General features: G+C 37.9%; 2 protein-coding genes across 3 annotated transcripts in view; one reads left to right on the top strand and one right to left on the bottom strand.

Moving 5' to 3' along the window:
* The window catches only part of LOC109399373 (peroxidasin), a 559,373-nt gene that overhangs the window by 194,267 nt on the left and 337,767 nt on the right, over positions 1-27,339 (top strand). The window lies entirely within an intron of this gene.
* On the bottom strand, positions 12,088-13,857 carry LOC109399383 (lipase member H-like). The gene is made up of 2 exons (XM_019671819.3): positions 13,117-13,857; positions 12,088-13,058 (listed from the first exon to the last, which is right to left on the bottom strand). The coding sequence occupies exons 1-2, from the start codon at positions 13,329-13,331 to the stop codon at positions 12,233-12,235; spliced, it is 1,041 nt and encodes a 346-aa protein (XP_019527364.2). The 5' UTR covers positions 13,332-13,857; the 3' UTR covers positions 12,088-12,232.

Below are 27,339 nucleotides of genomic sequence, written 5' to 3'. Positions count from 1 at the left end.
TTCCCTTATTAAGGATGTGGCACCCATTTTCATCCTACTCAAAACAAGGAAATGAAGCCCTGTTTGTTTTGTTTCTTATTTTTGTATTTTTTTGTTAGGAGTGAGCACGCATGAAAACTAAAAGAACGGAATCAATCGGTACCATAATCGCTTGTTTTCGAATTGGATGAAACTGGGAGCGTGAGATTACTAATGGCCCTCAGACCCTATAACAAAAGTGTTCCAAAGAGGTTTCAGGGGCATTTCATGTTGGTTATAATGATTTCAAGGGTGTTTCAATAGGATTACGGAGATTTCAGAGGCGTTTCAAAGTATTTCATGGGGGTTTCAGGAATACCCTTATATCAAAGGGGACTCAGGAGCATTCAAAATGGATTATGGGGATTTAAAGGGCATTTCAATAAGATTATGTAGATTTCATTGGTGTTTTAAGGCATTTCAAGAGCGTTTCAAGGGGTTGCAAGGCATTTTGTGAAGGGATCTCTGAAAATACTCTGAAACATCCTGAAATGGCTCCGAAATCGCCCTGAAACCTTCACGGACCCTATGTAACTCACCTGAGACCCTCCAAAATACCGTAAACGCCTGCGTAACACCTTGAAACCCGCCGGAAATCCTCTGAAACTACCTGAAATGCCTGGAAAGTCCCCCTAAACTCGTTGGGACCTCATTTAACGCACCTGAGACTCTAGGAAACCCCAAAATAAAAAATCCTCTGAAACTTCCTGAAAAACTTGAGAAGTCCCTATCAGACCCTCTCAGACCCCATGTAACGCACCTGAGACCCTCCGAAACCACCGAACACGCACCGATAACGCCTCAAGAACGCGTTGAAAACTGTCTGAAACTCTCGGCAATGATTTCGAAACCCCACTCAGACCCCAACAACGCTCCTGAAACCTGCTTCGAAAAACAATGTCTCCACATCCTCACACTTCTGGTTCTCGAGTTACCCGCTTGACCTTTTTGTAGTTTTTGGAACCACTGCACAGTGGTCCACGATCTAGATTTACGAGGAAAGATGCATTCAGCGCTTTCAAACATTTTTTAGACAAATATGGTCTTCTACAAAGTTGTTCGTAAAATTAAGGCCCTCTTTCAAATATGTACATGAAAATTAGGGTGGATCATATTTTCAAAGAAATTGGAAACCAAACTTTTTTATTCTCAAGAATAATTATATACACTGTGGTGCAAAATTAATTGGACAAACGCCGATTTTCATACAAAATGGCCAAGTTTGAGATGCTGTAACTATGATTTGCTTTGATGGATTGAGCTCATATTACATTAAAATATTACAGTAAAATTCTGCGAGTAATCATCCAAATAAAGGGAATGCTAGATTCAGTGCACATTTATGTCAGATTGCCATGTAAAATTACGTTATGGTCGTGTAAATTTCCCCTAATAGTCGCGTAACCGGTTGGAGTGCATGATGGACTGCGCGGCTATGGTTGGTGGAAATTTACACGATCATAATGTAGCTTGTGATGTAAATATGCTCTAACTCTAGCATATCCTTCATGTGCATGATTTCTCACTGAATTTTACATGAATATTTTTTTCGGATTGAAGTTTAAATCAATGAAACGCTATTTTTTGACGTTTTACCAAACACTCTCTGCCACCAACAAATTCCATAATACAAAATTACATTGACGTCTGATACCTTTCCATATTAACGTGGAACAATTCATCATTGAAATCATCGTCATCATCAATCATTTGAAAGTAGTTTTTTCGTTCAAAACTAAAATGTTTGCATCGAAAATGTATTCACTGTATTCCTCATGAGGCACGGCACAGACAGTGAATACATTTTTATGGCCATTGCTTTTATTTACAGCTTTTCAATTTCCAAAAAATGATGACGAATGCTTGAGCCTTAACTGACAGTGTGAAACACAAAATTCATCATCGTTAAACTATTCAAATAAAAAAATTCAAAAATTAAAGCATCTTCTATAACTTTAGCTGTTTATTCGACATTATTTGAACAGTATAAAATCATTGAATGCTCCAAAACCTGGATTGATGCGTGAAGGACACAACGATTGTTGCGGCTGTAGAGTAGGAAGGTGGGTGTCTGTTTACTCGACATACCCGCATCGTTTTACAATTTTGCCACTATTTCCAGAACATCTGGCCATCTCCACTGCCGCCACCGATGTTGGCTGTGTGCTTGTTCTGCAGAAAATCGTGTCCAACCGACAGTGCACAGTGTATACCTCGTCCTACATAGTAGCTGGTGGCAGAATGTGAAAGTGTAAATGTAATTAAAATTATCCCTTAATCAGGGCTGGCATTTCCTCACTCACTGCGCGCAATGCGCAGTTTCTAAACGCAAAGCGCAAAGAGCAGGTGGCTACACAATGAGAAATAAAAAGAACGCAGTGAGCAAACTCACACGCAGAGAGCAGTTTGCCATTACACACTGCGTCATTTGTTCTGCTCACTGTGAAAGAGTGTGAAAGTAAATTGACAATGAGTGAGGCGAAACGAAGTGAAATCAGAGACAAACAGACGTAACACTGACGAAATTTGTCCTATATTTGTCAAGATCCTGATTACTTTGAGAATTGATGTTTTCGGTAAAGTTGTTAGGCTGATCAAGGGCCTAAAGGTTATGGATCGTTTGATTCAGTATTCCACCACTAGGTGGTGCTAGAGGTCAAACAAATTTTATTTTTCATATATCTCAGCACTCTGATCACTTAGAAAGTTGGTGTCTTCGGCAATGTTGTTTGGTAAGTCAAGGGCTCAAAGTAAATGGACCACTTATTTCGAAACTCCGCCACTAGGCGGCGCTAATTACACATTTGCAAGATCATGAAAATAATTGATTTTTTCCATTAAGTATTCAACATGCTGTAATTTTGTTTTCTTTGAACATATTCAAGTCAAGTCAAATGTTTTACAAAGACCAATATGTTTGCCGTTAATGTGCAAAATTTCATTTCATTCGGTTCACTAAATTCTGAGATATAGCAGTTTAATGAAAAATACTCAAATATGAATCATTCAACTAGAATCGCTCTAACTTCATGTAAAATTATTCAATCAAGCCCAAATTTGTACCATTTAGAGCTAACTAGTTGTGCAATAAGCAATAAAAATTTGAGAATTTTTGGTGCACTCTATAAAAAGTTACAGCTCGCTGAATATTTTTGCGATAATTAATGAAAGTTGCATGCTTCTTCTAATTGATTACTAGCGCCACCTACTGGCAGAATATTGAAACAATTTACCAATCAACTGAAAGGCCTTAACCAACCAAACAACATTGCCGAAAACACCATCTTTCTAAGTGATCAGAATCCTGAAATATATATAATATAAATTTTGTTTGCTCTGTATCGCCGCCTAGTGGAGGAATTTTGAATTAAACGAATCATAATAGGTAAGTTCTTAACCAGCCAAATGTTTTTTTTCTGAAGGCATCAACTCTCGAAGTTATCACGATCATGAGATATTTGGTATAAAAAACTCGTCAGTATAACGTCTGTTTGTCTCTGACATAACAGATATCACAGACAACAAGATGTGACACTTGTGAAAATTTTATACCATATATCTCAGCACCATGATTACTTAGATAGTTAGTGTGTTTGACAAAGTTGTTAGGATAGTCAAGGTCTTGCTGGTGATAGGCCGTTTGACTATAAATACCTCCACTAGGTGGCGATAGCGTTCAAGCAAATTTTATATTCCATATATCTCAGGACTCTGTTCACTTAGAAAGATGGTGTCTTCGGCAATGTTGTTTGGTTGGTTCAGGCCTTTCAGTTGATTGATAAATTGTTTCAATATTCTGCCACTAGTTGGCGCTAGTTAAAAATGAGTAGAAGCATGCAATTTTAATTATTTATCGCTAAAATGTTCAGCAAGCTGTAACTTTTTATTAAGTGCACCAAATATTCTCAAATTTGTATCGCTTATTGCACAACTAGTTAGCTCTAAATGGTACAAATTTGGGCTTGATTGAATAATTTTACAAGAAGTTAGAGCGATTTTAGTTAAATGATTCATTTTTGAATATTTTTCATTAAACTGCTATATCTCCGAATTTAGTGAACCGAATGAAATGAAATTTTGCACATTTACGGCAAACATATTGGTCTTTGTAAAACATTTGACTTGACTTGAATATGTTCAAAGAATACAAAATTACAGCATGTTGAATACTTAACGAAAAAAATCAATTATTTTCATGATCTTGCAAATGTGTAACTAGCGCCGCCTATTGGCGGAGTTTCGAAACAAATGGTCCATTTACTTTGAGCCCTTGACTTACCAAACAACATTGCCGAAGACACCATCTTTCTAAGTGATCAGAGTCCTGAGATATATGAAATATAAAATTTGTTCCATCACTAGCGCCGCCTAATGGGAGAATTCCGAATCAAACTACCCATTACCAGTAGGTCCTTGACCAGCCTAATAATTATGCCGAAAACACCAACTCTGTAAGTCATCAGGATCATGAGATATGTAGGAAGAAATTTTCATCAGTGTTACGTTCGTTTATCTATGATTTCTGTCATACCAACTACACAATGAGCAGCGCATTGAGTATGCGTGCATCATGTGTCCTTTACTCTTTGCGTGAAACAGATACATTACGCACTGCGCCAAAACGCAGTGCGCCTCAAAGAGCAAAAGATCCGTGAGAATGAGTATCCGTACGCAGCACATTCGTTTGTATTGAATGCGCGCAGCCAGTGGCTCACTGCGTTTTTACACTTTGATGAGAATTCCAGCCCTGCCCTTAATTTATATCCGGTCAGACATAAACAGACTGGCACTGGCACAGTGTGGCCTAGCTAGGGAGTTGGTACCTGTGGAGAGGGAGGGAGGGTCCGTTCGGCCCACAACAGCAGCTCCACCACCGAAAACATCAAACAAAACCAAAACCAACCCGAAACGAACCACACTGGGCCAACTAATATACAACACTGGAAGGCTGATGGGACCATCAGGGTGGATCCGCGCGGGATATGGGCAGAACAGTAATGAACGGAACGGTAGGGCCGTGGTAGCATTGAAATAAAGTTTAATTCATATTTAAAAAAAAGTACGGTAATCAAAGAATTCCAGGAATAAAACATGCTGATTTACCTTCAGTAATTTCATTGATCTTAAAGAAACGAACGATTTAGTTAAAATAAATCTACTTTGGCATATAAGGTAAGAACATGGTTTTCACGCCGAGGATCTGGGATCGAATCCCACTCCCGACAAACTCGCAAAATGTGAGTTCTTCCTTCGGAAGGGAAGTAAAGCGTTGGTCCGAGATGAACTAGCCTAGGGCTAAAAATCTCGTTTATACAGATAAAAAAAAGAACATGGTTTTCCAGCAAAACTAATAAGGTTGATACAAGAAACGCTCATGTGCTCATAGTACACTTAGCTGAGAAGCAGGCTTTGCAGCAGTTAGGATGCTACGCTAAGATGAAGAAGAATAATAATTATTCTTCTTCATCTTAGCGTGTATTATTGTGTGAAGTTCTGGGCATCACTGTATCTTCACAGTATACGTTTGGAAGCGAACACTACTGGCTTGTCGAGAGTGAACCATGAACAATTCTCTTGTACGAAACCAACTCGTAGTGGACAGCAGGGCGGTGATTATCAGTTTTTCGGTAATAGTAAGAGAATGGGTGCAATGGAAATCGTTAATGCCCGTTACTGATGTCGAATCGCTTGTTCTGGACATGGAAACGTTAAAAGGGGATGTTGTGGGAAAATGCACTTTGAAGATCATTCACTTTTCTATAAATATTGTTTTATCCATACGTAAATCCGGAAGTTATACTTATATCTCATAACAATTCATGATTGATAATTTTGTTTCAGACGTGATATAATTATTGTAACATTTAAACTATATGTTAAACACGTTGTTTACATTTTTTCTACACTCATTGAACTCAAGTATGAAAAAAAAGTTCTACAAATGCTGCGCACCATGAGTATCATGTTCCCTGGAGGATGCTTACAGCCCTTTTCCCTCAATAGTTATTTAGGCACAAAGTACCTACCATCCAGCAGCACTAGTGCTCGGTGGAAAGAGGATAAATGTTCCAACTCGTTCCGATGGAACCGAGTGTGGAAATATTTGATCGTCCAAGCGGGATCCTTTATTTTCGTTTCTAATATACATACGGCGTACGGGCGTACCTACCTCCAATAGTGTTGAGTGTTGAGTAAGAAGCGAAGGAACGCAACTAACGCAGGGTGGGAGGAATTTATGCAAAAGCGTAAACTGTTCAAACAGATAAAACGGGGACCGTTCGGACTCGGACGGCATTTTCGTGTATTACTTGGGGTACGGAAAGTTTTCCTGGCACTGACTGGCTGATGGCTTAGCCATTGTGCAAAGACCAACTTCATAATTCCGTTTGAAAGGATTTGTTTTACGGAAGCTGGATACATGAGCTGGAGCATTCGGGTCCGGTTGTCGCAGATGATGCACTTGATTTTCTTTGGCAATTGATTAATGTTTGAGAAAATTTCATGGGTGTGTCGTCGGAGTGCACATCTTCTGGTGCCGTTTTAATGATTTGTTTTCATGGCATCTCTTGAAAACATTAGTTTATGGAAACATGTACGAATAACGATATTAGTTGAAAATGCTTATGTACAGTTTAATTCAAATTGAAATTAAAAACTATAAATTTTCGAATTCTTAAATACATTCAGTCCTGAGCACCCACGGTGGTGCAGGGGCCGAATTTAAAGAACTCCATTCTGGGTTATTGCCCGAGATCGCCTTGTCCTGTGGCCAGGTCAAATTTCTGTCGACTTGCTTGATTTCGTTGTTGAGGCTGCGCCGCCATGAGCCTCTGGATCTGCCTCTGCTGCTGCGTTGTCCTGCTGGGTTCCAGTCTAACGCTTGTTTGCAGATTTCGTTTTCGCCCCTGCGTAGAGTGTGGCCGACCCACCTCCACTTTCGCTTCCGAATTTCTGTAGCTAACGGCTTTTGATGACATCGACGATGGAGCTCCACGTTGGAGATCCAATTGTGAGGCCAATATGGCCGGGGTTCTGCTAAACCGAACTAAGCGCCAAAAATTTTATTCCGAGATAACTAAGCTTAAAGTTCAACCACTCACAAATATATTTATTTGAAACATTTCCACACACATGTAACTTACAAGTCTTTATTAACCATCAGAGACGAAGAATACATGTAAATTATTTGAAATCATTGATACAATTACATTTCATTTTTCAGTACTTCGCACTCAGTTCACTCTGGCTGAACAAAAACATTGGAATATGGTTTATAGTTCAGTGTGGCTGACTGTGTTTCTTTGTTTCATAGAAAACCATCTATAAAGTTGAAATCGATATAACTCCCAATCCTTTACATGAGTCAGAGAGGGTGCGTATAGTATGGTACCGCGGAGGTCTTAAAATAGTTTGAAATATGAACGGCAGAATTCCTCCCAGCTCAGCCCTTCCCACCTATGTTTTTTTATAGGCGGTGCATGTGCATTGTGCAGGCAAAGAGCAAGAGTAATCATGTAAAATGATGTCCTTGCATGTCCTGAGGTCCTGAGATGTGAAAGTGGAGCAATTGTGTACTTTAAATTTATGCTGGTCAAAGAAAACCATGAAAATGATCTGCCAAAGTGAACTAAGATAAAAAAATCGAAAATGTTAAAGAGATTCGAACTTGAATCACTTAAGTGATTACCAAGCACGTTACCTCTAGGTCATTTTGCCTAGCTGAAGGTCAGTCGTTAAGTCTGAATCAAGTTCTAAACATTCTTCTCTAGCATGGTTTTCGTGAAAACGCCATTTTTCGATCAGCCAAAGCAAACCAAGTGTTTGATTTTTTCCAAGCTTTGTTTTTCTTATTAGCCTTGTTGTTCAATGACGGCTTCTGTGTTAAATTATCAGTATGAGGTGGGTCGACATAACGCAGGTATTTAGAGCCAGATGATTTTTGTATTGTTGAGAATAAATAGATTCTAAAATGCAGTGGATTTGGTTCGGTCTGGCTGAATGTGCTTTTGAAAAATGGCGATCAGCACCATCGAGACCTAATTGGCCGGGGTTCTGCTAAACCGAACTAAGCGCCAAAAAGTTTATTCCGAGATAATTAAGCTTCAAGTTCAACCACTCAGAAATAAACAACAGCTAAGATTATTTGAAACTTTTTCGCACACATGTAACTTACAAGCCTTTATTAACCATCAGAGATGGAGAAAACATGTAAATTATTTAAAATCATTGATATAACACCATTTAATTTCTCAGTACTTTGCACTCAGTTCACTCTGGCTGAACAAAAACATTTGAATATGGTTTATAGTTCAGTGTGGCTGACTGTGTTTCTTTGTTTCAGAGAAAATCAGTCGGAATGTGATAAAAAAATCTCGATTTTTCAGTGTCTATGAAGTTGAAATCGTTATCACTCACAATCCTTTACATGAATCAGAGAGGACGCGTAGTATGGTAGCACAAAGGTATCAAAATAGTGTGAAATGTAAACGGCGGAAGCCCTCCCAGCTCAGCCCTTCCCATCTATGATTTTTTATAGGCGGTGCATGTGCAGGCACAGAACAAGAGTGATTATGTCAAATGATGTCCTTGCATGTCCTGAGGTCCTGAGATGTGAAAATGGAGCAATTTGTGTACTTCAAATTTATACTGGTCGAAGAAAACCATGAAAATGATCTGCCAAAGTGAACTAAGACAAAAAAAAAATCAAAAATATTAAAGAGATTCGAACTTGGGTCCTTTAAGTGATAACCTCTAGGTCAGTTTACTTAGCTGAAAGTCAGTTGCTAAGTCTGAATCAAGTTCTAAACATTCTTCTCTAGCATGGTTTTCGTGAAAACGCCATTTTTCGATCAGCCAAAGCAAACCAAGTGTTTGATTTTTTCCAAGCTTTGTTTTTCTTATTAGCCTTGTTGTTCAATGACGGCTTCTGTGTTAAATTATCAGTATGAGGTGGGTCGACATAACGCAGGTATTTAGAGCCAGATGATTTTTGTATTGTTGAGAATAAATAGATTCTAAAATGCAGTGGATTTGGTTCGGTCTGGCTGAATGTGCTTTTGAAAAATGGCGATCAGCACCATCGAGACCTAATTGGCCGGGGTTCTGCTAAACCGAACTAAGCGCCAAAAAGTTTATTCCGAGATAATTAAGCTTCAAGTTCAACCACTCAGAAATAAACAACAGCTAAGATTATTTGAAACTTTTTCGCACACATGTAACTTACAAGCCTTTATTAACCATCAGAGATGGAGAAAACATGTAAATTATTTAAAATCATTGATATAACACCATTTAATTTCTCAGTACTTTGCACTCAGTTCACTCTGGCTGAACAAAAACATTTGAATATGGTTTATAGTTCAGTGTGGCTGACTGTGTTTCTTTGTTTCAGAGAAAATCAGTCGGAATGTGATAAAAAAATCTCGATTTTTCAGTGTCTATGAAGTTGAAATCGTTATCACTCACAATCCTTTACATGAATCAGAGAGGACGCGTAGTATGGTAGCACAAAGGTATCAAAATAGTGTGAAATGTAAACGGCGGAAGCCCTCCCAGCTCAGCCCTTCCCATCTATGATTTTTTATAGGCGGTGCATGTGCAGGCACAGAACAAGAGTGATTATGTCAAATGATGTCCTTGCATGTCCTGAGGTCCTGAGATGTGAAAATGGAGCAATTTGTGTACTTCAAATTTATACTGGTCGAAGAAAACCATGAAAATGATCTGCCAAAGTGAACTAAGACAAAAAAAAAATCAAAAATATTAAAGAGATTCGAACTTGGGTCCTTTAAGTGATAACCTCTAGGTCAGTTTACTTAGCTGAAAGTCAGTTGCTAAGTCTGAATCAAGTTCTAATCATTCTTCTCTAGCATGGTTTTCGTGAAAACGCCATTTTTCGATCAGCCAAAGCGAACCAAGTGTTTGATTTTTTTCAAGCTTTATTATTCTTATTAGCCTTGTTGTTCAATGACGGCTCCTGGGTTAAATAATCAGTATGAGGTGTATCAACATAACGCATGTATTCAAAGTCAGTTCATCTTTGTATTGTTGAGAATAAATTGATTTTTAAATGCAGTGGATTTGGTTCGGTCTGGCTGACTGTGATTTGGAAAAATGGCGATCAACGCCATCGAAATCCAAATCGATCCTCCAACACCCGTATTTTTGATTACGTGTTAGATTTTCTCACAGATTGTTACTATGAGTCGGTTAGAAGTTCGAAATCTGACAGCGATGAGGAAAACTTGAAATGGTCATCATTTGGACCAAAACTAAAATATTTCGCTGATTCTATAAAATGGTTTACAGTTCACTCTGGTTGGATGCAATTTTATTTTTTGTATGTTCTGCCAAACAGAAATTTTGAATATACTCCATGAAGAGCTGTCAGAATTAATGGATTTTACAAGAAAAGAAGATCATCATATTCTTCATCTAATGGTTAAGAAAACTCAATTTTTCAAAAAATGGTCTTTGGTTCGGTTTAGCAGAACCCCGACCAATTGTATCCTCCAACATCCATATTTCTAATAACATGTTCAATTCTCTCACAGATTGTTACTTTGAGTCGGTTAGACGTAAGAAATTTGACAGCGATGAGCAGAACTTGAAATGTTCTTCATCTGAACCAAAACTGGAACATTTCGCTAATTCTGTGGAATTGTTTACAGTTCACTCTGGCTGGATGCAATTTTATTTTTTGTATGTTCTGCCAAACAGAAATTTTGAATTTACTCCACGAAGAGCTGTCAGATTTACTGCATTTTTACATGGAAGGAGGATCATCAATTTCTTCATCAAATGGTTGAGAAAACTCAATTTTTCAAAAAATGGTCTTTGGTTCGGTTTAGCAGAATCCCGACCATATGATCGACTTATATACCGCAGGAATCTATTGATGACGACCTGCAGCCGTTGCGAATTCTCCACTGATACACACCAGGTTTCACTGGCGTATAGCAGCTAAAAATTCGGATTTTGGTGCGTCGACTGATCTGGTTGTTTTTCCATACATTTCTTAAGCTCGCAAAGCAGCCCTCGCCTTCTTGATCCGCGCACCTATGTCGATCTTGGTGCCGCCATCGGTCGCCATTTGGCTACCAAGATATTGGAAGCTTTCAACATTCTCCACCCACTTGCCCAGCTACCGTAAAGCTGGAAGGTTGTTACCGTGTTTACATCCAACGATTTGGTATTGTTGACGTTGATGGTAAGACCTGCCGCTGAGGAGCGATTGGAAAGATCATCGAGCTTGCTCTGCATATCAGAGCGCCGTTGAACAAGGAGAGCAACGTCATCAGCCAATTCGTAGTAATTTAGGTGCTCCATGGTAATGGGCTGCCACAGTAATCCACGATTTGGTTCACGGTCAATCGCACCTAACAGGATCTCGTCGATTACGATGAGGAACAGTAGCGGTGATAGTATACATCCTTGCCTCACTCCAGCAACGACCCGGATGGGATCGGAAAAGACACCGTTGTGCAGGACTCTGCACGAAAATCTGGAGCAACAATTGAAAAGGGCCCAAGAGGTCTTGTGTCTTTTTTCGAAAATGCTCCGTTGGGCATAACAGCAGTACGCCCACGCAAATGAACACCGTTATCCGAAAGATCGATGTTTGCTCTATCTGATAACGGTCTTAGTTTGTGTGAATAAGCTGATGGGGGCTCAGGAGCGACGTTTATAGTCATTGTTTATCAATGTGTGTATGCCCTTTTCAAATGTTGCTCCAGAAATGCTCTATACTGTGTTTCAATGAGGCCGATGATTTTCTCAGGGAGACCCTTGTGCCGGAGGGCTTGTCACATGTTTTCGTGATTGAGACGGTCGAAAGCTTTTTCGTAATCCATGAACACCAGGTAGAGAGACTCTCGGAATTCATTGATTTGCCCCAGAATGATACGGAGCGTGACATTATGGTCCACACAGGATCGTCCGGCACGGAATCGTGCTTGCTGCCGTCGGAGAGTTGCGTCAATCTTCTCCTGTATCCGGTTAAAGGGGGGGGGGGGGGGGGGGGGGTTTGAGATAGCCAAATGTTATAGCCCACGTAGTTTATGGACAGCGCCTTATATTAAATAGAAATTATAATAATGAATTGCAATAAAATATATTTTTTAACGCTGAGCGATATAACATACATGGATTGGGCAACGTTCATAAAAATTGAATAAATCCTATCCTTATCCTTATCCTATCTTATTGTTGACTGCTAAAATCTAACCGTGTAAGGTGAAAATGCCGACGTTCTCAGGAAGTAATCCCCACCGGATTTATCGCTACGCATTCCGAGCAGGTTGGCTTTGTTCAACCCACAAAAACTCAACAGGTAAGCCGGCCAGTTGATACATTTCTTCCCGCGGTACACGTTGGCCGGATTCAGCGACAATCGAAACAGCGTCGCCGAATGCATATGGCTGCACAGGATCTGACCGGCAAATTCAGCATCACTCGTCAGAGGAATGACACAATTTGTTTGCGGAGATACCCCGCCGTTGGGGTAGAAATTTTCGTGCCCATCGCCAACGCCTACTCCGATGGTCAGCCGAGATGTGATCACAGTTTGTACGAACATGGCATCACTGCGATCTAGTCTATACTGGAGTCCTCGATCCCTAGGAAGGGTGAAGCACGGTCCCGCTGGATCCAAACCGTAAATTCGTCCGATTTTTCCGCCAAAATTGTGTCCCACTTGGCCGCTGATCTGGGCTCCCATGCTGTGGCCGACCATTGTGATGTTTTTCAACGGCACTCCAGCAGACTCAAGATACTGGACAAACCTTGTCAGATATCCCGAAACCATCACCGTGTGGTTCACTGCTGTCCTGTAGTAACTGTAACGCGCCAAATGTCCCCAGTTCACCGCACAAACGTTACTTCCGGTGAATTTCAGAGCATCCTGAGCCAGCTGCTGGAACCACATTCGGGAGATATCGTCCAGCCATCCGTGGATAACGAAGATCACTTCCTTTGAGGTATCGATCTTCTGGCTCAAAGTTGAGTCGTTTAGATTCACTTGCTTCAGTGAGGTGAAACTTCTGAAAAATAAAATTCTATAACTTTTCGAACAAATGTAACAACATTCAGCACACGCACCCATTACTACACCAGAACGTGACGACCTCTTCCACCGTGCTCGTGAGATCCCCCGTCAGCATATAGCTGATATCGTTCTGCAGCGCTCCGAAAACCGTATCCATCGATTGCGCTAGGTTGTAATCCGAATTGGCGTTGAACATATCCAGCAGACCACACTCGATCCGGCCAACCGAACCGGCAAGCACCAAAACCAGAACCAACGTTGGTGTCATTTTCTGCGTTCGATACCGTTGAAATCGCTAGCTGAACTGTGACCATTTGGGCGCTGCATAGTTGACTTAAATAGATAACGGATATCTGTCGCCCTATTCCGGTGTGATAACAGAAGCAACAGAAGCAGCAGCTCGAGCGAGATGATTTCGTAAATGGGGAGCATTGTTCGCTTACCGAGCCAGGTTACGCACCTTGGTAATTAGGAGAAATGCTTCTCGCGTGATCGATAGATTGGGTGTAGTGAAGCATGCATTTGAAACAACCCTGACCTTGGAAGCGGAGCCGGATAGAGTTTGCTGGTTGTGTTAAGATATTGTGCGGTAAGACTATCTAAATTACATCTCGTTTACAGCATACCAGACAGATGCTGCAATTCAATCAGACTTAAATGTAAACAACAGCACACTGACTCATCTCTCAAGATTTTTCTGCGTACATTTTTGTTTATTGCACTTCTGGAATCGTACGCCAATTATGTGACGTTTCAGGGAAAACGAGTTACTTAGCTTTGTGTCTTTATACAAAAAATTATGCTTACCATGCCAAAAGTTTGACGTGGATTTTTTTTATGTCTTTATTTATGAGATTTTCAGCCCGAGGCTGGTTCATCTCAGCGACGTGGAAATTGTTTGGGTTTTACATATAATCATCACGACCCAAACAAGTTTGTTTCACTTAATGATATCACTATCGCATCGTGGAGTAAGTGTCCTTTTTTTAAATTTATTTTATTTAAAAAAAATTACATTCAATCAAAGAAAATTAGATTGATCATGAAATCCTTCACTTTTTGTTTACTAGCCTCCTTTTCTCAAAAGCGGGGTTTGCTGACAGAAGTTTGTTAGTCTCTTTGCTTCTATCGCGCACAATTATCGAGGGCACAGTGCACTTCATTGAAACTAACTTATTTTGAATTTTCGATGGAATTTGGATACAGAAAATTGTATATAACTTTTGATTACATTCACAAAAACTTGTTGTAGCTTCGAATTAGTGTTATCAGTTTCGTACCTTTTAATTCCGCCCTATGTTGCTTATCCTTCGACAGATACGCGTATTTCGACTACCACTTGTAATCTTCTTGAGGAAGATTACAAGTGGTAGTCGAAATACGCGTATCTGTCAAAGGATAAGCAACATAGGGCGGAATTAAAAGGTACGAAAGGCGCTACCCCATTTGGCATAATGCCATTTGGCATAACGCCGTTTGGCATAATGCCATTTGGCTTAATGGTCATTTGGCATAATGGCTATTTGGCATAATGCCGTTTGGCATAACACAAAGAGCAGCCTTCTTGGTAAAAATGTGCACAATATTCGTTATGCCAAATGGCTTTTATGCCAAATGGGGTAGAGCCGTACGAAACTGTTTAGACTCATTCGAAGAGGGTATTCTGTTTAGAGAGTTTGAAAAGTCGGTACAAGATCACTTGTTGTATGTGTTTATGGGCGGTTCTTATGTGACATTTTCTGAAAAATACCTAGAAATTTAAATTTCACCAAATAGTAAATCGTGATTAACTCTAAAATGAAATTATTTCTTCGTCGTGCTGTCTTCGGCAAAGTTTTGCCTCCGATCTTTTTATCGATTTTTTTGTAATTAACATTAAGTTGCGATGATGAGTAGTAAAAACCATAGTATATCAAAAAATGATAAATTTAAGTAAATTCAAAAATTTAGCATCAAAAAGTTACTTGCAAAACATGTCATTACCATTTTTTCCCAAGAAGTTTGGATCTATATCAAGCTGTAAAAAATATAAACTGGTGGGTATTGCCAACTTTTGTACGGTAAAAAATATTCATTTGATATTTATTACGAAGAATGGCCAATTTTCAAAAATCTCGCCAAGGCGACCTCTACACGCCATTCCTGAAAGATTCCGTCATACAAAAGTTTGTTTCTAATACCCTTAGCTATCATTTGCAGGGTGAGCCCCCACGCTTTTTGAACATGTGCTATTTTGGGCACCTTACACCTCATGCGCTTGGAGTCTGATCGCTGTGATATGGTGGCTTCGGCAAAGCTATTCGGTACTTCAAGAACTTACAAATGATGTACCGTTAGATTCGCAACTCTTCGTCTTCACGAAGGTGGGGTTGGTAACTATACTGCCCCTCCTCGCATGTCAGTCCCATGTTGTTTTTGAAAGCGCCTACGTTTTGTACTATAATTCCAATTATTTTCAAAAAAAAAAAATGTATTTAATTCTTGCATATCTTTTTCGTGGCATAGGAAGTGTAAGGAGTCAATTTTTGGAACACATTTCATAAATAACTATTGTTTTTGAGTAGAGTAGCAATAAAACTATCCAAAATTATTGTGTTATGTTTTCCCAAAGTATAATCAAGCTCTTTTCAATCAAAGTCTGACAAATTCTGCAATTTAGAGGGTAACACTGGGAGATGAAAAGTTTTAGGATGGTTTCCGAGAAGCAAGAGGGGTTTTTAAGAGTGTTTTATGGGAGTTTTAAGGGCCGGAACATTGTATATTTTGGGAGTACGAGTGGGTTATTAGTAAGGTTTCAGTTAATTTTCAGGAGAATTTTAAGACTTAAGAGATGAGGATGTTTAGGAAGTGGGGGTTTGTGAATTTATCAAGGGAGCTTCAGGTATATTCAGACAGGTTTCAAAGAGTCTTGCCAAACGAGTTTCAGTGAGGTGAGTGGAATGATTTAAGAAGAGCCTGGGAGATTTTAGGTGTAAAGTAGGTCAAGTCAAAGTAGAGTTCCACGATTTCTTTTATATTTTTGGGAGTAAAATGAGGGTTTGCCTATTTAAGGTGAATATAGAACGAAGCCACACCTCAAATTTTCAAAAGCACAAATCTAAAGAACCAAATGACGGATCGCCCTGAAAACTTGATCGATTGGTCATCACCAGCAGGTGAGGGGCTGTTCATAAACCACGTAGACCAAAATTTGGCAATCTCAGACCCCCCTCCCCCCTCGTAGACTTTTGTCCATACAAAAATTTTGAAATTTGTATGGAGCGTAGACTTTGACCAGACCCCCCTCCCCCAAGAAGTCTACGTTGTTTATGAACGGCCCCTGACCAATCGATCAACTTCTCAGCGTAATACCAAATTTGGTTCTTCAGATTTGTGCTTTTGAAAATTTACGGTGTGGCTTCCTTCAATATGATAAAAGGTGCATTCGCTCATGTCAATCGAAGCGATTATTCTGTTCAGACGGTTTGAAAAGTCAGTACAAGACACAAAAAAAAAACTGTGGGAGCTTGGGATGGTTTCTGAGTGTGGGTTCAGAAAGCTTTAGGACAGTTTTGAAGGATTTTTACGGAGAAGGAGGAAGCAAATGACGAATTTCGCGCCAACCCTTCTATGGGGCTGGCAGCACCCTCTCAGAATCGAACGAAACTTTGTGGACATAAACAATAGGTCTTTCTAAGCAACTTTGCATATTTTGTTTTTCGAAATTTTTCAAGAGTAACATTTGAAGAGGGCCTAATTTTTTTTCATTGATTTTTTTTCAAATCGATGTAACTCAAAAATGACAAGACCTACAAAAAAGTGTTGTATGGCGGACTATCGTGAAATTCCAGGAAATTTTTTAGAAAAAAATCTTAAAAATACAAAATTAATTCCTACACTGAAAAATAAGGGTTTTAAAAATTTAAATCGATATTACAAAAAAAACCCTATGTTTTTAAATCGATGATTTTTTTTTCTGGAAAAAGGTATTTCAATTACCTACATTTTCTCCAAACAATGTTGCTGTGACATATTTAAGGGAAAAAAGTTTTTCTAACAAATACTTTTTTCATGTTCAATTTTTTGTTTTGCATATAAGTGTGGGTGACTCCAATACGTCCTTTTAAAATGTTAGTCTAGATAAATATTAGATTATGCAAAGTTGCTTCTTAAACAATTTTTGGAACTTCCATAAAGTTTCATTGGTTGATGAGAGGCTGCTGAACCTATATATGGCCATGCTGGCACGAAACACGATCAAAAATATTCACTCAATGTGGACATGAAAAAAGTTTTTGTTAAAAAACTTTTTTCCCTTAAATATGTCACAGCAACATTGTTTGGAAAAAATGTAGGTAATTGAAATACCTTTCTTCAGAAAAAAATCATCGATTTAGAAACATAGAGTTTTTTGTAATATCGATTTAAATTTTTAAAACCTTTATTTTTCAGTGTAGGAATTAATTTTGTATTTTTGGATATTTTTCTAAAAAACTTCATGGAATTTCACGATAGTCCGCCATACAACACTTTTTTGTAGGTCTTGTCATTTTTGAGTTACATCGATTTAAAAAAAAATCAATGAAAAAAAATTAGGCCCTCTTCAAATGTTACTCTTGAAAAATTTCGAAAAACAAAATATGCAAAGTTGCTTAGAAAGACCTATTGTTTATGTCCACAAAGTTTCGTTCGATTCTGAGAGGGTGCTGCCAACCATTGGTCGAGTTGGCGCGAAATTCGTCAAATTTGAAACAGTACTGTCATGGTAAAAATCAAAGCTGTTTGCTCAAGGATTCCCGATTTCAGCGACCATATACTGGCACGCCCCCTGGTAGTGAATATTGCGCCTAATTGAGAAATATTCCTGGAAAACACCTCGATGAAATAGTTTTTCACCTTTTTATCACTGTTTTTTTCAAATTATCGTGTAAGGGACATTGTAGTAGGAATTCCTTTTATGAGTTCAGTAAGGAAGCATCCAAAGATTACTTTGAGAAACCCCCTTCCTAGAATGATTTCAGCGATGATTGTTTCAGACATTTCTTCAAGTACTCCTTTAAAATGCATTCTTATCCATGTATTTGATTTTTTGCCAGGAATTCCTCTAGAAATTGTTTGAAGTTTTTTTTTATTATTAATAATCCTTGGTTGTTCTTCAGGGATTTCTAAAGAAATTACTAAAAAAAGATTCTGAAACTAGTCCACGGATTTCCCAAAAAGAAATCCTCCTGGCATGGGTGCCTGGGGTTCCTTTAGTATTTCTTAAGAAAATTACCTCAAGGATTGAAGGATTGCTATAAAAGTTCGTGCATGTATTTCTTGAAACATTTTTGAGGGCATTTCTCCTGAAATATTTTCTGAATTTCATTCAAGTTTTTTTTTTGAATTGTTCCCGTTTTTTTCTAGCAATTTGTAAAACACTTCTAGGAATTTCTCCAAAAATTTCTTCAAACGATGCAATTCTTGGAGAAATGTTTTATGGAGATCAGGAATTTTGTTTTAGAAAATCCACTGAGGTTTTCCATTAGCAATATAGGAATTTTCCATGGAACACTTGCAAAAATTAATGTTGGAGTTTCCTCAGTGATTCTTTCGAGTGTTACTACATACTCTTTGGAAAAATCATGTAAATTTAAGTTCAACTTGGATGTACATAAAAGGAGCGACCCGTTTGACACATATTTACGTCTTCTAGCACAAATAAAGTCGAGCTAGCAATCGCTAGAGTCGAAGTGAGAGATAAAACATACAGCGGATAGGCAAAATGATCGGGACACCAAAATTTTCCCTTCTCAAAAAAATTTCAAATAGTTGTAACTTTTCGAAAAGTGCATCAAATATTCTTAAATTTTCACTGTAAGTTCATCAACTATTTAAGTATCAGTGGACAAAATTTGGAAAAGATCGAACTATTGTGCACGAAGCCATAAAGATTCTAAAAAAGATATAATTATCCGATAGCCAACTTTGAGCTGTTATATCTCCGGATTCAATTAACCGAATGTAATGAAATTTTGATCATTTATGACTTACATAATGAGCTTGGAAAAACTTTTGACATAACTTAAAACTTTGAACACGGAAGAAAATTATAACGATTAGATTATTTTTCTAATAAAACACCAAATTTTCTTAAATTTCAACATCGTTTCAAAATTCAAGATGCTAATTATACAGGGGATGGCCAAAATGTTTGGGATAGGCAACTTTTTTTTCTCTCACAAAAAAGTTCAACAAGCTATAACTTTTCATAGAGCGCATCAAAAAATCTCAAATTTTGACTGTTTGCCAACCTATTATGTGTGCATCATTGGTACAAATTTGGGCTCGATTGATTAATATTTCGCAAAGTTAGAACCGTTCGCGTAAAACACTATTTTTCAGACAACTCATTTTTGAGGTGTCATATCTCGGAAACCAGTGAACCGAATTGAATGAAATTTTAAACGTACACTAACAATATGCAAATGCTTCACAAACGATTAAAACATAGGTACTTTTTAAACGTTGAAAAAAGTTATCATGGATTGACACTTTTTGGATTTTTCTTGAAAAAATGTAATTTTTTTACATCAATGCCAACAAATTTTAATGTTGATATCCAAAGATTTTCCACTTCTGTTCTCAAGTTATCTCTAATCAGATATATTAGAGCCTATTTAGATTGAAGGAAAAACGCATTTAGTAATTTTTGTATGGTATTGTAAATTTGACTTATTTTCCTCTATATGGGTAAAAACTTCAATCCGGTATAACTTAATGCGCCGTGAGAAAATATTACATTTTATAACGTCGTACTAAGTATCAATATATTGTTGATAAACGTTAAAAAATTCATTCAATTCGGTTCACTGGTTTCCGAGATATGACAGTTCAAAAATTAGTTGTCTAAATAATAGTGTTTTACCCGATCGGTTCTAACTTCGCGAAAAATTAATCAATCCAGCCCAAATTTATACCAATGATGCACATATAATAGGTTGACAAACAGTCAAAATTTGAGATTTTTTGATGCACTCCATGAAAAGTTACAGCATGTTGAATTTTTTTGTGAGAGAAAAAAAGTTGCCTATCCCAAACATTTTGGCCATCCCCTGTAGTTCATTTAAATTCCCTTCGATTAGTAGTTTATTGAGGTATTTTGTGAAAAAAAAATCCTGATGAAATCTTTCAATAAAGAGGATTTCCTGAACGTATTCCTGGAGAAATCGGCGTATGTATTTTTAAGACTTCCTGCTGAAATTCTCGGAGAAATGCTTAAATTGGCTTCGGTAAAGATCCCCCAAAAACACTCTTGAGAAGTTTCTGACGAAATTCAGAGGAAACATTTCTGAATAAATTTCTGAAGAATTCTGGAGGAATACATAGAGTTATCCTTAGAAGAATTGTCTGAGAAATTTCTGGGGAAATACACCTAGGAATGTCTGGAGGAAATCCTGAAGGAATGCCTGCCTGAATCACTGAGAGTAATTACGCAAGAATCTCTGAAAGAATTCCAGTAGTATTTTATAGATGATTCCCTTAAAAATTTCTGGACACATTCCTGCAACGATGGTCATTGGAATCTGTTAAGCAATTATTGATTAAATATCTGGTGAGCTTCTTGAAGAAATACCTGTACGAACTTCTGTAGACTTTCTTTGAAAGAATTAATGAAGGTGCCTGGAAAAATCTTGGAAGATTTTTTAAACGAATCCCAAGAAGAATTTCCAAAGAAATCCCTAGTAGAATTTCAAAAGTATTCCATGCAAATGTTTAAATCAATTCTTGGAACTTAAAAAACTCCCTGGAGAAAATCTTTGATATATATTTTTAAGAGCCCGTTGCGGAATTTCTAGGGGTCGTCCATTCGAAACCTTCCCTAGAAACCTTATCGCCAACAAACTGGTGAAAACAATTTCTTTCCGCTCTTTTACAACTGGATGCAATCACAAGCAGAGTTAATGATGGATACATAATCGTCGTTAATTCGATAACGACAACAATTTCTCGATAACCTGCAATGGCAACAATAATAAAACGATAAATCATTTTGTGTATCATCGTACCCACCTTCGATAATTTATCGGCATTGCACTTCTAACATCGAGTGATTCTGATGCGATAGGCAACGATACCAAAATTATTACATGATACACACCGTTGATGATGCTCTCTTTTCAAATGATGGAGAGGTTTTGGGGGTTCATTTCAATGGACTAATGTGTGTATTCTGCAGAAATCACAATCTGTAACTCCTTTATCTCTCCGACCTACTCTTATTAACATGAATTCAACGTTATTACTACTTCCCTTTTCTAATGCGTTTCAAGTCAGGATTCGTCATACACGGTGCCACTCACTTTACGCCCACCGCAATTTCTCTGTTGTATTTCAACCAATTCAGTTCAATTTTGGAAGGTAATTAGCTTACGATATGCCGTCGCAACATGAAAATGAGCTCAATCGGATGTAAGGCAGCTGAAAACTTGCGGTGGACGTAATGTAATTAATTAATTAATATCTTTATTAAAGAGACTTTCAGCAATAGGACGTAAAGTACCACCCACCGTGTATAACGAATCCTCACTGTAACTTGAAATTGAAATATTTTTTCTTTAACTGAACTAATCTCCACTGCATGCTGGAAGGGAAACGCTCCTATCAGTGGCAGTATGATACGCACTAATAAACTCTCGAACGTGTGAAGTTGAAGTTTTCACTTTATGATTGATCATCAACATTGAGCTGGCGGTTGTATCAGTTTCCCCGCTTGTCCAGCTCATTCTTTCACTGAGCGAGTATTAATTAACCGGATTATGGGCGGACCACTTCAAACTGTTGTTGATTGATTGAAACGCGCTTCGGTGGAGGAAAATTAATACTGCCTATCAATTAGAGGCACAGATTTTCCCCGCATCCACCATTCCTGCAGGAAGAATGGAGTATCACATGAATACTGAGAAACGGAGCCAATTGGGGACTACGAAGGTTGATGAGCCGGGAAACACTCTTTCTTCCTACGGGGTTTCTTATGGGAGTATGAGTGAAAAAAAGCAAAAAATCTTCCCTCCTTCACTTTCTCACAGAAAACCGCAAACAAAATCATCACCTTCGTAGTCCCCAATTCGCTCGATCCAAAAATGGGGAGATATCAGTTGCAACTACAGTTGAACCCCTGCTGCGGCGGTCGTAGCCCAGAAGGGAAGGATGCGGTCGTAGTTACTCCCTGTTCTGAGAACGGCCAGCCAGTTTGGTTGTCGGTCATTGTATGTGAAACCCCATTTCGGTACAAATAGTTCAAGCGAGGAAACCAAAGCCGGTTCAAAAGAACAAACCGCATAGACGTACCTACCCTCCCTCCGAAGTTAGCAGCAAAATTTATAGCTCTACTCACGGAAGCTGAGGCTTGACTGTGATTGGTTGAATTTATGGCACATTTGACAGCAGTTTTTGACCGCATTGTATGAGACTTTGGAATGCTGAGAATTATTTGTTTTGAAATTTTATTTATGTAAGATTAATTTATAAATTTTATGTTCAACTATCAATGCATGCTGTATTACAATGAATAATTGAAAGTTGTCATATTGATAACTAAACATAAAAACTAGTAAGAAGCTGGAAGCGAATAACAAAAAGTTGGAGCTTCTTGTTTCAACTAGCCAAAAGAATTTTTATTTTTAGTGATACATATTGGGGAAAATCTAAAACTTTTGTTTCAGGCTGCAGCGCCGAAATTAGTAGAGCTATAGATCGTTACCGTCGAACAATTTAAAGAGTACATGTAAGAAGATTAGAGCTAAACAATTAACTCTAAAAGGGATACCTGGGGTCCATTGGACCTCAGGCGCCTTTCAGAACTCGTCTTTAATGGAACACACTCAGCGAGGTGACGAAACTGAGGCCATGAAGGTATCCCTTTTAGGGTTAAGAAAAACCAAACACCTGAAGTTGGAAGCTAGCAGCTGTAAACTAGAAACTGGAAGCGAAAAGATAAGAACAGGAAGCTAGAAGCCAAATAATGAAAAAATGCTCCGAACTAGAAGCTAGAAGTTGAATGCAAAAAACCCTGAGCTAAGTCTTAAAGCCATATCTAAAAACTAACAGGCAGAATCAAAAACTTAGAAACTAAACACTAGAAGCTACAAGTTTTAAGCTGGAAACTAGAAGCTAAAGGCAAATAAAGGAGCCTTATTATGCTTGAAGATCCGAACTCCCTGGAGTTATCTAATACTCATACGGCGATAAGCTTCATACCCAAGTAACAATCAGCATGCCTTGAAGGTTTATTCATGTTTCATCGTAGTTTTATACGAGCATGTGAAAAAAAACTAGTTGTTCTATATTAGTTTTATGTGGTAGTTTTTTACTTTGCACCTTTGGCATTCCATAAAACTATCATATAACTTCTGCTATAAACATCTTCAGTTAAAGACTTGCAAGTAGTCATGAATTGGTTTTATCACTTATTATATACCATTTCAATAAAACTTGCATTTGCGGTTGTTGTCGGAGAGATTTGTTCTGTAAACAAATACACAAAACTGTGAGGCAATGCTTGGAACCAACACAAGATTTCGTGGCCGTTACATAGACCAAGAAATGCGTGATAAAACCGTTAGTTCTATCATGAGCTCAGTTATGACTACCTTAGGAGGGTTAGGCCTATTGGAGAAATCATCAGGTACACAGAGTTTTATCAGAAAAATATGTCGCCTAGTTTATGAAAATACTGAAAAATCATTATTCAAGTTTATGATTTCACGTACAGCATAAAATCAAACTTAACGATTCAACACGTTTCCGTCATTTTATTTTCAGAAAAATTACAAAATGTCTTTGAAACTCCGTTAGGGGTCATTCAAATATGACGTCCATCGTTAGGGGGGAGGGGGGGTCTGAGAAAGTGTGACACTCCGTGTATAAGGTATACGGAAAAGCGTGACAGAGGGGGGAGGGGGGGGGTCTAAAAATCCTGAAAATGATGGACGTCATATTTGAATCGGCCCTTATGTTGAAAAAAAAAACATTATTGCACCCAATTCCACAGAGAAAATTAAATGCATTTAACTTACAATTAATCACTGGGTAAACAACCAAGCATAATTTATTCTGACGATCGAACATTGATAGTGAAAAATAAGCAAAACAAATATTTGACAAATCAGAAGATGGTTTCATTTAGAAGGTTGTATCGGGGATACTATAAAACTATTTTTTTTTATCTGTATTAACGAGATTTTTAGCCCTAGGCTAGTTCATCTCGGGACCCACGCCTTACTTCCCTTCCGAAGGAAGAACTCACTATTTTGTGAGTTTGTCGGGAGTGAGATTCGATCCCAGGTCCTCGGCGTGATAGTCAAGTTTTCTAGCCATCACACCAGATCCGCTCCACCTATAAAGCTATGATACAACTCGAAATCCTAAGCCGGTTCGCATACGAAGTCCTGTAAATCATAATAAGACTGGGCCAACTAGCCAGAACGTGGGCCATAGCAGGCGTATAAAAGCTCGAGAGGAATTTCAAGTCGGCATCAATGGTTTTATGGTTAGGGTTTTTGAATCGCTAAAAAACTTCGATAAAATCAAAATTGTTACTTGGGATAGCGTATTATACGCCAATCACGTATTATTTTCGATTTTCTAAAGCACTTTCAAACAATCCTTGATTTTTATCTAAGTTTTAAATATATTTTAAAAAAAAAATCTCCAAAATTTTCTGGAGGAACTCCGGATATTTCTGAAATAATTACTAAAATAATTCTTAGTGGAAATCCTGAATGAATTTCTGGGAAAAACCTGGGGAAATTCTTGAAGGAATTCCTAGGAAAACTTCTTTTGAAATTCCTAATGTTAATCCTGGAAACATTTCAAGATCAATTACTAAGGAAATTTTTGAAGAAATTCCCGAGGAAATTTCCTTTAGGAATTACTGGGGAAATTAATGAAACAAAAAAACATGGGGATATTTGCTAATGGTAACCTGAGGAATTTTCCGGAGGAATCTCTCGTGGCTTTGTGAAGGAATTTCTGAGAAAAAATCAGGAGGAGTTCCTGGAACATATCTTGGAGGAATTCCTGAGATAAATTCTGGAAGAATTTCTTTTGAAATTCCTAATGGAAAGCTTGAAATCCTGGGAAAATTTATGAATAAATACCTAGGGAAAACCCTAGAGGAATTGCTGAGGAAATTTCTGGGTAAATTCGGAGAGGAGTTCCTTAGAGAATTTCGTTTTAAATTTCCAATGAAAAACCTGGTGAAACTCCTGGAGGAATGTCGGGAAACTCGTAAAAGAAATTCTGAGGAAATTCTTAGAAAAATGTTCTGGGAAACTCCTTGAAGAAATTTGTTAAGTAATTCCTAGAGGAATTCCCGTGTGATTTCCTGAGGAGAGATAATCCTTGAGGAATTGTAACGGAAATTCCTGGGAAAATTTCTGAAGAAATGTCTGAGGAAATTTGTGAAATAATTTTTAGGAACATTTTTCAAATAAAATTTACGGATGTATCTCTGTGTAATTCTCGAAGGGATTATTGGGGAAATTTATGAAGAATTCCTGGACAAATCAATGATGGAAATTCTTGGTGCCTTCAAGGCCAGAGGATCTGGGGAAATTTCTGGGAACATTCGTGGGGAAATTTCCTGCAGGAATTCCTAAAGAAATTTATGAAGAAAGTCCCATGCAAATTGTTGCAAGAGGAATTTCTGGGGAAATTCCTAGAGCAATTCCTGGGTAAATAATGAAACATTTTTTTCTGGTGCAATTCCTGAGAAAATTCCTGAAAGAATTCCTGCCGAAATTCCTAATGCAAATCCTGGAGGAATTCCTAGAGTATTTGCTGAAGAAGTTTCTGGGGAAATTACTAAATGAATTGCAGGGAAAATCTCTGAAAGGATTCATAGGAAATATTCAGACACATTTAAAAAAAATCCTGGGTAAATTTCTGAAGGAATCTTTCTAGGCATTCTTGAGGGAATTTCTGGAAAAATTCTTTAACTATTTTCTTAGAAAACTTCTGAAAGGATTTCTAGGGACATTTTTAATAGAAATCCTGGGAAAATTCCTAGAGGAATCTCGGAAGAACTCTTAAACGTATTTCTGGAGAATTTTCTATAGAAATTCCTGGGAATCTCAGAATAAATTGTTTTGGAATTTTTAATGGAAAGCTTTAAGAAATTCTTGAAGGAATCTATGGAGTATATTTTGGTTACCATTTTTTATTGGGAAAATCCCTTATAGAAAATCTCTTAATCCTTTGGAAATTCCCTATGCAATTATTGAACAAATTCCTGAGGCAATTTATGAAGCAAGTTATTGGATAACTTTTAGTGGAATTCCTGGGAAAATTTCTAAAGCAATGCTTGGGAGCTTATTGGAAAAATTTACAGAAATTTTGTGGAGGAATCTGTTGAGAATTCATGAAGGTTTTTAAAAGATAATTCCTAGAGGAATTCCAGGGAAATTTCCTGGAGAAAAACTTCCTGAAAGAAATGCTTGGGAAAATCAGAAAGAATTCGTTTTGAAATTGACAATGAAAATCCTAATGAAATGCCTGGGAAAATTTCTAGAGGAGTTAGAGAAGAAATTTCTGATGAAGTTTCTGGGGAAATTCCTGGAGCAATTTCTGGGAAAATTTATGGAAAAATTCCTATGGAAATTCTTGGGGATATTTCCCAAAGAATTTTTTGGGATATTTCTGTAAGAAACCCGGGGGCATATTTTAATAGATATGCTAGGGTAATAGCTGCAGGAATCTCTGAGGAATACTTGAAGGCATTCTGGGGGAAAATCCTGAGTGAATTTTCTACAGAATTCGTGGGGAAATTCTTGGAGGAGCACCTGGTTAAGTTTCTGAAAGAGTTCTTGAGAAAATTGCTTAAGCAACCATTCAGGTAAATCCTTGAAATGTCTGAACAATCTTTGGAAATTACTCTGCAGAAACATTCCTAAAGGAATTTTTGAAGAATTTTTGAGTAAAAATTTGCAAGAAACTTCATGAAAAATTCTTGAACAATTCCCGAAAGGAATGCTTCAAAAGTCTCCTGGAGCAATCTTTGAGCAAATTCCCATAATAGTCTTGGAGAAATTTCTTGAGACAATTTTGAAGAAATTCCTTGATGGTGGTAAAATTGGAAAATTCCCTGAAGAAATCCGCGTAGCATATTTCGGAAGATGACGGTCGAGAAACTGGCGAAACTTCTGAAAAACATCCATGAGGATATTTTAAAACAGTTTGAAGATATACTTTGAAAATTTCTTGTGGATATTAATGGATGAATTCCGGCCCTATAAGAAATTTCAGTGTTAATATGT

The sequence above is a fragment of the Aedes albopictus genome, chromosome 2 (genome assembly GCF_035046485.1).
Source record: "Aedes albopictus strain Foshan chromosome 2, AalbF5, whole genome shotgun sequence".
In the NCBI taxonomy this organism is placed as follows: domain Eukaryota; kingdom Metazoa; phylum Arthropoda; class Insecta; order Diptera; family Culicidae; genus Aedes; species Aedes albopictus.
The sequence above is the reverse complement of the archived record's forward strand: the minus strand, read 5'-3'. Positions and strand labels throughout refer to the sequence as shown.

Bases quoted from the DNA above. Each gene is read 5' to 3' on its own strand.
- LOC109399383 (XM_019671819.3), bottom strand. From the start codon at position 13,331: ATGACACCAACGTTGGTTCTGGTTTTGGTGCTTGCCGGTTCGGTTGGC. The intron at 13,059-13,116 runs GTGCGTGTGCTG...TTTATTTTTCAG, and splicing joins ACGTTCTGGTGTAGTAATGG to AAGTTTCACCTCACTGAAGC.